At 53.3% G+C, this 12,558-nt stretch overlaps 1 protein-coding gene across 2 annotated transcripts in view; it reads right to left on the bottom strand.

The window, feature by feature from the left end:
- SCRIB (scribble planar cell polarity protein) overlaps positions 1-12,558 on the bottom strand; it is a 90,406-nt gene that overhangs the window by 27,441 nt on the left and 50,407 nt on the right. For both annotated transcript variants that reach the window (XM_054385622.1, XM_054385621.1), the window contains exons 20-29: positions 11,808-11,888; positions 6,540-6,794; positions 6,187-6,297; positions 5,682-5,858; positions 5,166-5,282; positions 4,367-4,555; positions 3,831-3,950; positions 3,573-3,629; positions 1,594-1,650; positions 818-901 (exon numbers count right to left, since the gene is read on the bottom strand). In XM_054385622.1, coding sequence (XP_054241597.1) covers positions 818-901; positions 1,594-1,650; positions 3,573-3,629; positions 3,831-3,950; positions 4,367-4,555; positions 5,166-5,282; positions 5,682-5,858; positions 6,187-6,297; positions 6,540-6,794; positions 11,808-11,888 — 1,248 coding nt within the window. The remainder of the gene's footprint in view (positions 1-817; positions 902-1,593; positions 1,651-3,572; positions 3,630-3,830; positions 3,951-4,366; positions 4,556-5,165; positions 5,283-5,681; positions 5,859-6,186; positions 6,298-6,539; positions 6,795-11,807; positions 11,889-12,558) is intronic.

Raw genomic sequence — 12,558 nt, 5'->3', positions numbered from 1 at the left:
CATTAGGGTCACAGGGGCAGGAGTGGCCAGGGCTGTACCAGGGCTAAGCCATGGCCTGCAGTCACTGACACTTGGCCTTCTGCACTCCTGGGTGGATCTTGACTTTAATACTTCTGGTGTCAGCACCCTCTGTCCCTCCCCCTTCCTAAACACGACCCCACAATGAGTTCACAGCTAAGCTGTGCACACAGAGCTATTACCTCCTGTGCCAGAAGGAATCTTCCTTCCATGGTAAACCCCCTGCCCGCTCCTGTTAATGCTCTGGAATGAATCACACAATGTTTTGGGTGGGAAGGGACCTTTAAAGCTCATCCAGTTCAATCCTCTGCACTGAACAAGGACACCTCCAACTAGAGAAGGTTGCTTAGAGCCCTATCCAACCTGACCTGGATGGAGCATCTCTCACCTCTCTGCCTCCACACGTCATCTCAGGACATGGTTTAAAGGCCATGGTGGTGTTGGGTTCAAGGTTAGACTTGATGATCTTAGAGGCCTTTCCCAACCATAACAATTCTGTGATTTTCACAGACCTTTCTAAGGACTGAAAGGCCACGATAAGGTTTCCCTGGAGCCACAGGCCACTTTCCTCTCCAAACCAGAAGTGACCTGGCTCTCCGCTCTCCTCATTTTCCTTATTCCCATCTTGCTTTTGTGGCCATCTCCACGTTTCAGTGTCCAAGTCCACCACAGCTCTGCTTGCTGGCTCTCTTCTGCAGAGTGCTGCCAGGTCTGACAGCAGGGCAGAGGAGCAGGCAGGTCCCAGCACACCCACGTTCCCCCCAGGCAGGGACCTCCATCTGCACAGCCCCTCACTTACGCTGCGATTGACTCTCTGCAAGCCGCTGCTGGGCAAAGCAGCCAGGGTCCGATAGTCCAGCCTCAGGGGTTCACTGGTCATGTTCTGGAGAGGGGCAAGGTGGGGAGCAAAAAGACACAAACAGCAGGAAAGATCAGGCCAGAAGTCAACTACATCAGAAAGCAATTTAAAGGAAACCACCCCTAGCAGTAATCAAGTCCTCATCTCCAAACTCTGCAGAATGTGCCCATGGCCTGGAAATGAGCCTGGAATTGTTCCAAGCACAACTATGAGGACCCATGAGGAGGCCAGGCTTTGAGCAGTACTGCAGAGGACATGTCAGTGGGCTCTTCATCACCCACCAGTGCACAGACCCCCACCAATCCTCCTGTCCCACGTGCACACACTCTCTCCATAGAGGGGAAGAAGAGAACATGAGGTACATGCCAGTGTTCTCCAAACAGCACCCAGAGAGGTTTCCAGCCTGGACCTGGAGACATTTGAGAGTGCCAGTCTGTGGATCCTCTCCAGTGTTTGTTCTCAGCCTTGACTCACAGAGTCTCATTCATTTCTAACTGTAGCAATGGCTCTTCACCAGCCCTTCCTCAATCACATTACAGACTTCTCCATCTCTGGTATCTGCTCTTACACCCCAAAGTCAAGAAAGTCTTCTAGGGGGTAGGGAGAGTGGAGAACAGAAGTTATGAGGAACAAGCACTTTTGGAAATTTCTCTGGCCTTCAGTTCCAGTTGTGTCCCTTTTCTGTGACTCTCCAACCCTCCCACCGTGCTCCTCACCTCTGCCTCCTCCTCAAGCTGCTGTGTGGCTGCCTCCCGCTCCCTACGCATCCACTCCTTCCATGAGACAGGACAGAGTCAGAGCAGCATCCAAGCAGCACAGGCAAAGAGAGAAGGAAAGAGGTCAGCACCGTGCTGGGAGTAACCCCAGAGGGGACAGAGGAGCATGAACAGCACTGGCACCAGGAGAGGGTGAGCAGAAACCCAGCACCTAGCTTGGGCCTGGGGAAGGAGGAGCTGGAACTCTGCATGAGTTTGGTTATAAGCTGGACAGGAACAGACACCCTGCCCAATGCAAGCCAGGGGGTCACCAGACAAGGGGAAGAGAGCACAAGTCTCTAAGATCCTCATCAGCAGAGTCCATCCTGGGGAAAAGCCAAGGGAGTTCAAGCTTTCCCCAAGCATAAGCTACACCATCATCACGAGACAGGAGAAGATGGCTTACTGCTGGAACAGATATCTTGAGAGCACAGACTGGAGAAGCTGGAAAGGAATGGAAGAAGAGATCTACAGAGCATAGGCCTGTTTGTCACTGAGGAAAAAGACCTAAAAATATCTTGTTAGGAGCACTGCAGCCAAAAGACTAAGGGCTTCCACCAGGTGGTCAGCTCTCAGACATCACAGGAGTGTTATGAGAGTGACCAGTGACTAAGGTGACCAGCCCCAGCTGTGGGCTGCTTCCCAGCTGCCAGGTACTAAGGTGTCACTTGTCCTAAAGAATGGTTTTCTGTGCATTTATACTTCCATAGCTTCTGTAGGTTGGAAGGGACCTTTAAAGTCATCTAGTCCAACCTCCCTGCAATGAGTAAAGACATCTTCAGCTGGATCAGGCTGGAGATGACTCTGTGAAGTCATTCCACTGGAAGAACTCCTAACCACAGACCCCAAACACCACCAGAACGCCTTGCAGACACTTGCCTTCCTCCTGCATGTGCTGACATCAGTGGAAGCTGTGGGATAGCAAAGCTTCCAAAGGGAGGCTGCAGCACCCTGAACCCTTTTGTCTTTCTGTCCCAGTCATCTGTGAAGTTGTGCTCTGCAGAGGCCACTGCAGGCCCTGACAGAGGCAGGGCAGGGTAATGTAAATGTGAAACACAAGCAGATGTCATTTAATGATCACATAGCTCACGTGCCTGGCAAGTCACACGGCCAGGCTCCTGCCGGCTGCTCGGTCCTCTCACAGCCTGTGCTGCTCTCTGGTCAAAACCTCAGACCTTTTTATTCCAAACCAGGCCAAGTCTGAAGTGGTAACTGAATTCCAGAGATCACCTCCAACCAGAACTGCCAGGGTAACTACACTCGGGTGGGGTGGTGAACAGAAAAGCAGCTGAGTGATTGCCACCAGAGAAAGAACCCAGAGAAACGTTGGGTGCACTTCAGGTGGAAGCCTGAAGGAACACTGCAAAAGGGACTCAGCCCTGTCTGCCAGGGCAGGCTCCCAGCTGACAAGCACTGGAGACTTCCATTGCCCTCATCTTCTGAAAGAACCTGAGTAAATTACAGCTTTAAGAGGGAGAAGCAGAAAACCCAAGTCCTCAAGAGGCTTGACTCTGTGAAAGGCTGAAATAGTTGGCAAAAAACTTTTCCAACACATCAGAAAAATGCTGATGTCCACTGGGAAGGATGACAACAGAGCCACTTCTTCAGCTCAGGGCAGCTCTGTGTTCTCATCGTGGCTCATGAAAAGTTCTGTCAGCTCACAGGCAGAACAGATTCAGCATGAGACTTCCAAGCTAACCCTCAAAGCTGCAGCTTGGCCAGAAAGAACCAGCAGGTAACCAAGCTGTGACCAGCAGAGGAGAATCACCAGAGAGGGACACGGGAAGGCAGGGCAAAGCCGAAGAGCAGCTGGAGCAACCAAGCAGCGCTAGGGAGAGGGAAGGTCCAAGGCCCCCAGCACTGACTGGGCAGAGACAATCTGTGGCGTTTTCCTCAGGGCTCTGCCAAGGACAGATTCTGCTACACGAAAAAGCTCTCACCACTTTCTCCATTTCTTCTCTCTCCCATTGAGTTGCTTCTCTCACCATTTCCATCTCCTAGGAGAGACCAAAGTTAGAGCCACTTCACCCAATGCTCTCTCTCTGCTGGGAGCACCTGTAACCTCCTGAGGACTGGAGTCCCATCCTGATGAAAGTGCTGGGACCTGCTGATCCCATCAAAAGGAAGTCCACTGCCCATTATGCTGCAGATTCCAAGGGAGACACTTGGTGCAATGTTCTCCCAGGCACAACACCCACCTTCTGCAGGATCTCCAGTTCTTCAGGGCTCAAATCCCGATCGATAGAAGAGATGCTTTCCAGGCTGTTCTTGCGCCCAATACCAGCAGCAAAAGGGTTTGCAATAATTCCTGGGGACATCTGCAAAACAAAATGGTCACAAAACGTCTGCCATAGAAAGAACTCCACAGACACGGAGTACCAGGATGACCCTGGGCAACCTGAAACTTGATTTCAGCTGTCAATTACCCAAGGAAAGATGAATTTAAATGGAAACAGGTGCAGAAAGGGGATAAGGTGAGCAGGGACAGGCCACACATGCTAGTGGAAAAGAGAAAAGCTGAACTGCCTAGCCTTGAAGAAAGAAAGCTGAGAAGACATAGGATTGCTTCTATGAACTGGCAACCACCACCAGACTTTGGAATCTGGGACCTCAAATAAAACTCCAACTGACCCCTCAAAAACAAATGTAAAGATCCAGCAACCTCCTGTGAAGAGAGAGGTGAGCTCCTCTTAGTGCTGGTTTCTATGGGGGTACCTGACACAGGAGCTCTCACCTCGATGGCAGCTGCAGCCTTGGGGTCGAAGCCATCGCAGACCAGCACGAGCAGCGCATCACCCACACTGCGCAGGATCTGCACAGCTTCCGTGTGGGTCATTCCCAGCAGGCTCTGGTGGTTCACCTCCAGGATCCTCATGCCTACCTTCAGGCGGCCATCGCGGGCTGCAGCCCCCGAGGAGCTCACCTGGAACAAAGGAGGGCAATTGAGATCTCGCCGCGGGAGGCAGGAGAAGATCCGAGAGCATGGGGACCATCAGGAAGGAGGGAGAGGGTAGCATGCCAAGGGAACAGGGGAACAGGCTGAGGCATCAGGGAGAGCATCTGGAAGTACTTGCAGGTACTTGTGAAGAAGGTGGAAGAGTGGGGAGGGTTTGGTAGAGCAAACAGGAAACATCTTAGGGGAGATGAAGAATCTGTACTTGAAAGGGGTAGTGTCAAGGAAAAGAAACTGCTTTTGCTTGGTCAGTTAGGCAGGCGAGGAAGCAAGCATTCCCCTCTAGGGTTCAGGAAATGCAAGCACAGGGATGTTTTTTGTGGATAGAGGTGAAGGAGGCACAAAGGCTCTTCACTGTCTGCCTGGTAGAGACTGCAGTCAGAAAGAAGGAATTTTGTAGCTGCTGCAGAGGAGGAAATACGAAAGGCAACAGATGGGCCTCCTCCAGGGGCTGGAGAACACTCCAGATGTGATGCACTCAGTGAAAAGTGGAGAGAGCACAGTGAACAAATCCCACAGGGACCACAGGACCCCCTGGTAGGCCTCGCATGTGACCAAGCTGCAGTTACACCTCTGGTACCTTAGAAATGAAGATGCCTTCATCGGTGGGATCAAAGGGGTTTCCAGCATGACCTTTTGCTCCACCCCGGATGCTGATGCCCAGCTTTTCTCCTGGAGCTTTCTCAATGCAGATTTCCTGGAAACACAGAAAAGGTCTCTTTGTTTCTGGGTCAAGGTCAGACTGGAACCATTAAGGAGACACTCCTGGTAGCTGGCCATACTTTAAATACCCTGAAAAAGACCCACATTAGACCTTTCTTCACTCATCCAGCACAGTTTATCCCTTTTAATGAGGCTCTGCCCTTCTCTGTCTGCTGTTTGAGTCTGGTCTTCATGAAATCCAATAACAGCATCACCATGAGCATGGCCAGAGACCCTCTACAGCCCTCAAGTTGATACACCCTTCCAATAGACTGGATTCTACCAAGGAGAAGGGAATTCCAATCAAGACAAGCAGCCAGATACAAACTGCTTTCAGAAGTGACCCCTCCACAAAGGAGAGCGCAACCCCAGCGTTCTCTTGCTCAGAGCCTACCTGCATGCCCGGTGGTGGAGGATCTCTCCTCACTAACATGGTCAGCTCCTGGGTGTTGGAGAGCAGGGCATTCACTGCTTCCTGGTGGGTAGCATGGCGCAGGTCAATGCTGTTCACCTCCAGGATCCTGTCCCCTACACGGAGCCCGCTACGCGATGCCAGCCCCCGGGGAATGACCTACGAAGAATCACTGATGTTACAGCTGGAGAAGGAAATGTCATCTCTCCTGGGAGAGACACTGCTTCTGTCCACAGCCTACTTTCCTACAACCTCTGAGGCCTCTCTTGACTTCTCTCTCTGCCTCAAAGCTCCCCAAGAGGTAAAGTAACAGTGAACGCTGTCAGTGAATGAAGGAAGGTCTCCTCTGAAGTGTTCTCGAATTCTCATGTTCATCTGAACTGAACCTGGGTCAGCTTTTTCATCACTCTACCCATGACTGTGATCAGATGAGAGCTTTCTCACAAGAGCTCTGAAGGAATTCAAATGTAACCCTGCAGGACTCTACCTTGGAAATGAAGACACCTGGTTCATGAATCCCAAATGGATGGCTTGAGTGGTCGCTGCCTCCTACGATGCTGAGGCCCAGGGGACCACCTGCTTTGACAAGGTGAATTTCCTGGAGGGAAGAAGGAGCAGAGTCAGAGGGAAGATGGGGTTCACATGAGGATCACAAACACTGGAAAACGTGGAGTCAGGGGGGTTCTGGGTGAGTGACCGTGAGGCAAGCACTGAGGGGCCAAGGGGGTTCCCCATTCCTTCTCAATGCCTCAGTAACAGGGGCCCAGCCCCCACAGCACTGCCGACATTCCAGATGAAGAACGCCCAAGCTGGCACCACCCCAGGGCCCAGCAGACTCACCTCAATGGGGTACTGGTCCTCCAGGCCCTTGGGGAGATGGTTCCTCTGCAGGGAGGGCGTCTCCTCGGGCGGGCTGTCGCCATGGGCGGGGGGCGGTGGGGAGTGCATGCGTGCCCGCGGGGTGCCCGCTGCGTCTCCCTCGCCGGGCGGCTCCGCACCCTCTCGCTCTACCAGCAGCACGATGGTGGGGGAGGCCGCGGTAAGCAGCGCTACGGCCTGATCATGCCTGGCTTCTGTCATGTCTACCCCATTGATCTAGAACGACCAACTCAGCGTCAGACCCTGCTCCAGCACGCAGCCCAGCACCCCTGGGAGCCCCAGCCTGCTCTGTCCCTTCTCAAAAGCTCCTTCCCCGCAGCACTCTGGGACTTACCCCACTCCTTCCTATCTGTGAGGGGATGCAGGCCCTGCTCGTTCCCACCTGACCAGGATCCTTCTTTTAAACAGCCCCTTCCCCACCTTCCCTGCACACCTCCAAGCCCTGACAGCATCAGGGATGCTGCAGGGGCCCATGAAGACGGAGCATGGTGCTCCTGGAGCACTACAAACCTGGCTACTGCCTGGGCTGAGCTGTGGATCGCTCTTTACCAGGAGGGTCCCTGTCACTCCTCCTTGGCTTTGCATTGCAGCTTTCCACTGGGTCATGACAAAAGCAGCTCAAGAAGAAGGCTCCAAAGACCTCAACGTGAAAAGAGGACAGAACAGCAATCCCCAGAGGTGATGCCACAGGTCACTGATGTGCCACAGCATTGGCTGCCTTTGTCCTTATCAAAGGGCTCTCAAAGCCCAGGCACAGGCACTGAGGAGCATGGTCTGATGTGTGACAAGACCTGTCACTGCCCACGAGGCTGCTGTCCACCCATGCTGGCCAAGGTCACAGCAATCTGGGCAAAGTTTTAAGCCATAAAAAATGTACCCCAGCTAGAAAAAGACTGAGAAAGGGACTCTGCTGGTCCACAGTGACCAAATGGCTGACAAAAAATGAAAACCAGAACTCCTTTAGACAAGGAAACATTATCTAAGATGCTCTGCAGAGTCACTTCAAGAATCCTGCTACAGTCATTTTGTGATCTCAGTGAAAGACAAAATGCTTCAAGGAGACTCTTCAGCACACGCAGGGAAGCAGTGATGTCATTGCTGAAGCACTGAAGGGAACCCATCCAAAAAGCTGTTTCCTCATCCTTCACACACACAAAACGTAGCCAGTGCAGTTTAAGAAGTGCACAGAAAAGCTGCTCCCACAGGCAGCATGCAGAGCCCTGCCTACAAACCCAAAGTTTCAAACAGCTTGCCTAGAAACTCCAAGGACCAGAAAGATTGTGACTGTTCTCCTTGGAAGTATCAGGGACAAAACACCAAGGAGAGCTGAGTCAGGAGGACACTGCCAAAGGGACAAAACTTGCCATGAAAGAGCAGAAGCTGAAAACTAAAAGGTTTCTATTCCCACATTCTGGAAAAGGTTTCCTAAATGAACAATGAGGACACAGCAGTTGCTTAGCTGGAGCTGGACCAGCTTACACAGTTACAAGCTGACTGAACAGCCCCAGCAGCTGGGTTCTGTAGCCTTGACTCCTCCCTGTGTGATTCCTAGAAATACTCCAGCCAATCCCCAGCTCCTTCCAAGAAAAGCTGCTCCTGGACAAAGCTGACTGCACGCAGTCTGACAAGGCTGTCTCCAGACCCTCCACAAACCACACCACCACTCTCACCCCACCTGCCCCATCCCATCAAGAATGCTGGCAGAAGACAGGCAAAGCAGCCCCGTGCTGTGCTGGGCAAGCCAGGAAGCTCTCAGCCCCACAGCACCCCCTCTACTCAGAGGGCTGTCCCCAAAGAGACACCTTTGGCACCACCTACAGGGACACTAGAAGGAGGTGGAGGCAAGCGGGGTGGGGAAAGAGCTGAAGATACCCAGCAATGGCTGCTGTGACAGGGCAAGGAGAAGGCAAGTTCATTAATTAACCACATGGGTACAAAAACCTTAATGAAAGGCAGGTGACAGAGACAAGACTCAGGCTCCTCATGGTTAGACCATTACAGGACTCACACAGGTGGTAATATTGAAGAAGTGTGACCAAGAACTTGGTCATCAATCTGCAGAGGAAGCCAGGATTGTTGTGGGCTCTCAAAACAACTCTGGTGGGGAAGAACAAGCCTCTGCAGGGAGTCTGAAGGGGGATTGTGGGAATGAGCAGAAGGACCAGCGGTGGGGAAAGAGAGTGGCCAAGGAGGAAAGGGGAGGAACAAACATGAGAAACAAGACAATAGAGAATAAGAGGCTGAGCACAGGCAGTGTGTCCCCAGTCCAGCCAAGCCCTGTGCCTGATGATCACCATGCTCTGCTCTGCTCTGTCCATCAAGCTCTGGCTGTATTCCTCTGTGAGCTGACTCTCCATCTTGGGTGTGCTTGTGATATCTACTAGCAAAATTCAAGTGGGACGAGCCAGCAGGAAGGAATCCAAACATGGAAAGACCCAACAGCTAGCCCAGAAACTGGCTCAGGGTCTGATCAAAGAGCCTTGAGAACATGACCCCTGGGCCAGAGGCTGAAGAGCCCTGCAGACATGAACACTGATGAGAGCTGAGTGAAGAACTGTACTTGTGTGTGTTCCACCAGCACACTTCAACCCAGAGGGTAGGAAGAGGGTGAAGTTCTCTGTCTTGTTCATGTCCTGTGAGGACCTTTTGTGTTTGTATCTATCAAGGCACTGTCCCCTTTCTGCCTGTGTAGATCTGTGGCCACCCATGCCTGTGGTGTTTGGAACCTGCACGTAGCCTTCCTGATGGCTGGACCTTGTGTTCAGTGGTCTAGAAAGGAAGATTCCCGTAGGTCCTCCTGTCTGACAGACTTCAATTTCTATCACAGATAGCACGCTGAAGAACACAACTCTTAGGTCATGGCCCTTAGAACAAGGCCCTCAGGTCCTTCTCACCAGATCAAGGCCCAAGGTGCTGCACAGACAGCCCTGCAGCAGCTGCATGTGCTCATGACTTCCTGCATTCCCCTCTGATTTCTCTGCCACTGACAAGAAGAATGCTCAGGCTTGGTCAGACCAGAAGCATGCAGTGATACTTCCCCAGACTAGTGAAACTGGAGTCCTAGGGGTACCAGATGTACCAGCCCCTGGTGGCACTTCACTCACCCACTTCCAAGTGTCTGGCAGTCACAATGCCCTCCCAGCATGCAGCAGCTGGTTTTCAGTGGCCCTGCTTGGCAAGAGAAGCAGCCCAACGCCAGCAGCTCAGCTCTCCAAGTGCCCAGAGGAAGGGCAAGTCTTACCTGGCCTTCTCCAGCTCCACAGAGTTTTCTGCACACCAGAGAATTCAATCATTCTGGCCAATTTCTTAGTGATCAGCCTGCTCTCACCAGGATCCCTGTGTGTCACTGCCTGCTCCTAGTGTTCCACATACCCCACAGAACCAACTTTTCCAGTCTACTCTCAGCCCTATCCCAAAAACCAGCTGCCCTTAGCCATTGTTCCAGCCCTGCACCCTCCCTGCAGGATTCTCATCCTATGATGCAAACTCTCAGACATTCTTCCCTCACAGCTCCCTATGTTCTCCAGTATCAAAATGACTCCCAGGACATCTGTGATGACCCCAAGACACCAGAATATGGGCAAAGCTGGAGGGTTAGTAGTCAGTCACTGGTGAGTTTTAGGGGGGGGGGGGTTTAACTTTGAAGAGTGATCTGGGCTGGGCTCCTCAATCCGTGTGCTCAAAGCTCCCTTAGGCAAGTCAAAGGAGCTGTCCCAGCCCTTCCCCTGCAGAGAAGGCCAGGAGGGTTTTGAACACAGGGGAGGAGCATGAAGCTGTGCTGTATTCCCTGTCCCAAGGAACTGAAGCTCAGTGGCAAGGAAAACTGAGGCATGACCAGCCCAGGAGGCACGGCAGCCAGGGCAGTGGCAGCCAAACACCTGCTGGAAGGCACAAAAAGGGCTTCTGTGCACAGTCCAGCCCAGGGCAGTCTTCTCCTGGAGGACAACAATTTGTTCCTGCTTCCATCATGACTGAGCACAAGATTAGAGGTGCAGCTGATGCCCAGCACCAAACCTTTTATGCCTGCACAAACCTCAGCAGAGGTGCCATCCTGGAGAGCAGGGGACCACACTCAAGCATGGGCAGGTTTCCTGCCAGTGCAGCAGACTGTCAGAGGCCTCCACCCATGTGGACAACCAACAAAGGCTCTGAGCCCATGCACTGCAAGCTCTTACCAGGGAACTGGATCTGCTGTTCCTACCAAGCTGCCCACAGATATAAATAGAGTTGCTAGTGGGGGTGGAGCAGCTCTGACTTGTGACTCTATTCTGGGGTCTCGTGTCTCCTTCTTGCCACAGGTAGGGCAAATGAACGCCATATGATGGGCTGTGTGCCTGCACTTACACCTCTCAGTCATGCCTCAGTACCAGGAGCACCAAAAGACGAGCAAAACCGAAGTAATTTGGACAATCTGGCAACAATCAGAGTCAGGGCTTGACGTGGGGAGGAGGAGGGAGCACTAGCAAGAAGGGAGAGATGCTGTCCCCGTTCAAGTCTCCTGCCCAGATGCGAACATCAGTCCTGGGCCAGAGCAAATACAGCACAGCCCCCAGCCAGGGGTAGAGCAGACAGAAGCCAGCACTGACGAGGCTGTATCAGTGCTTACTCACGCAGCCCTGTGGGGACACATGCTCTCACCACAGCAGCTGGACCAGAACCCCACCACCAGCACCAGATGCAGGAGCTTTCCCTCGGAGGCAGCATGCGAGCTCAGGGAGAGGCTCAGGAGGCTCCCGGGATGGGGAGCAAGCGACACATTAGGCAGAGAGACTCAGGTTAGAGGCAGCAGAAATCCACACCAGTGGCACCAACAGGAGAGGAACTGGGGCTGGAGTTCCCAGTGGAAGCAGCAGAAGCACAGTGGTTCTGGACACCCGCCCAGCTCCTCATCACCCTCCACTGCCACCCATACTGACCCCTGCCAGAGCCACTGAACCCTGAAGGGCTCCCCCATCCACATGCCGAGCCACAGCAGAGTCCTCAGCGCTGTCCCACATGGATGAGGGACACCAGGACAGGGCTCCCGTGTCACCTGTCCCCACTGCAGCCCAGCTGCAGGCAGCACTGGGAGAAATGGGAGGCACTGACTGCAGCCAGCAGCAGCCAGGGCAGCAGCTGAACCACCAAGAGCGAGCGCTCTCCCCAGAGGCTCAGAAGCTGAGCCAAGGACCCCCAGAATGCAGCAGAGCCCCTGTGTGAGGCCAGGCAGGACCCCCAGCCCAGACTCACCGAGATGACCCGGTCTCCCACATGCAGGATCCCGTCCCGGTGTGCTGCGCCGCCCTCCGCGATCCGCGAGATGAAGATCCCCTGGAACACAGGCAGGGGAGTCAGGGCAACCCGGGCTCCCCCCGGCCAGGCCTGGGCTTCCCGCAGCCACTCCTGGACACCTGGCAGGGCTCAAACCTTTCCCCTTCGCAGACCCCTCCCCTGGCACTGCCCATTTGTTCCTCGCTCCACACAAACCCTCCTCTGCTTCTAGAGCCACCTGCAAGCCTCCAGCTGCAGCAAAGCCTTCATGTGGCCGAGCGCCCAGAACAGATGTCAGGAGGACAGCAGCAAGATTAAATGTCACTGGCAGGGCTTCAGTCCCAGCCCCACCTCCTTTGAACTTCTCTCCTTCCATGACTTGAGAGAAGATTCTGACTCCCACAGCCCTCCTGGCCACCAGCCCCAGGCCACACTGCACTGTTATGTGCCCAAGGTGAGGAATCACTAAATGGTTTGGATTGGAAGAGACCTTAAAGATCATCTAGTTCCAACAACCCTGTGTGGCAGTTTCAGTCTGTGCCTGGAAAATTTTCCACTATATTGCACATATTCATTGCATTTCATTTTAGGTTGGAGTTTTGCTTGTAAATACAGTTTCATTCGCTTCCAACTGAGCTGCTCTGGCAATTTTATGTTGGGAGGAATTTTCAACCCACCACATCCTGCCAAAAGCAGGGACACCTCCTGCTAGACCAGGTTGCTCAGAGCC

Source organism: Indicator indicator, chromosome 12 (genome assembly GCF_027791375.1).
Source record: "Indicator indicator isolate 239-I01 chromosome 12, UM_Iind_1.1, whole genome shotgun sequence".
In the NCBI taxonomy this organism is placed as follows: Eukaryota; Metazoa; Chordata; class Aves; order Piciformes; family Indicatoridae; genus Indicator; species Indicator indicator.
The sequence above is the reverse complement of the archived record's forward strand: the minus strand, read 5'-3'. Positions and strand labels throughout refer to the sequence as shown.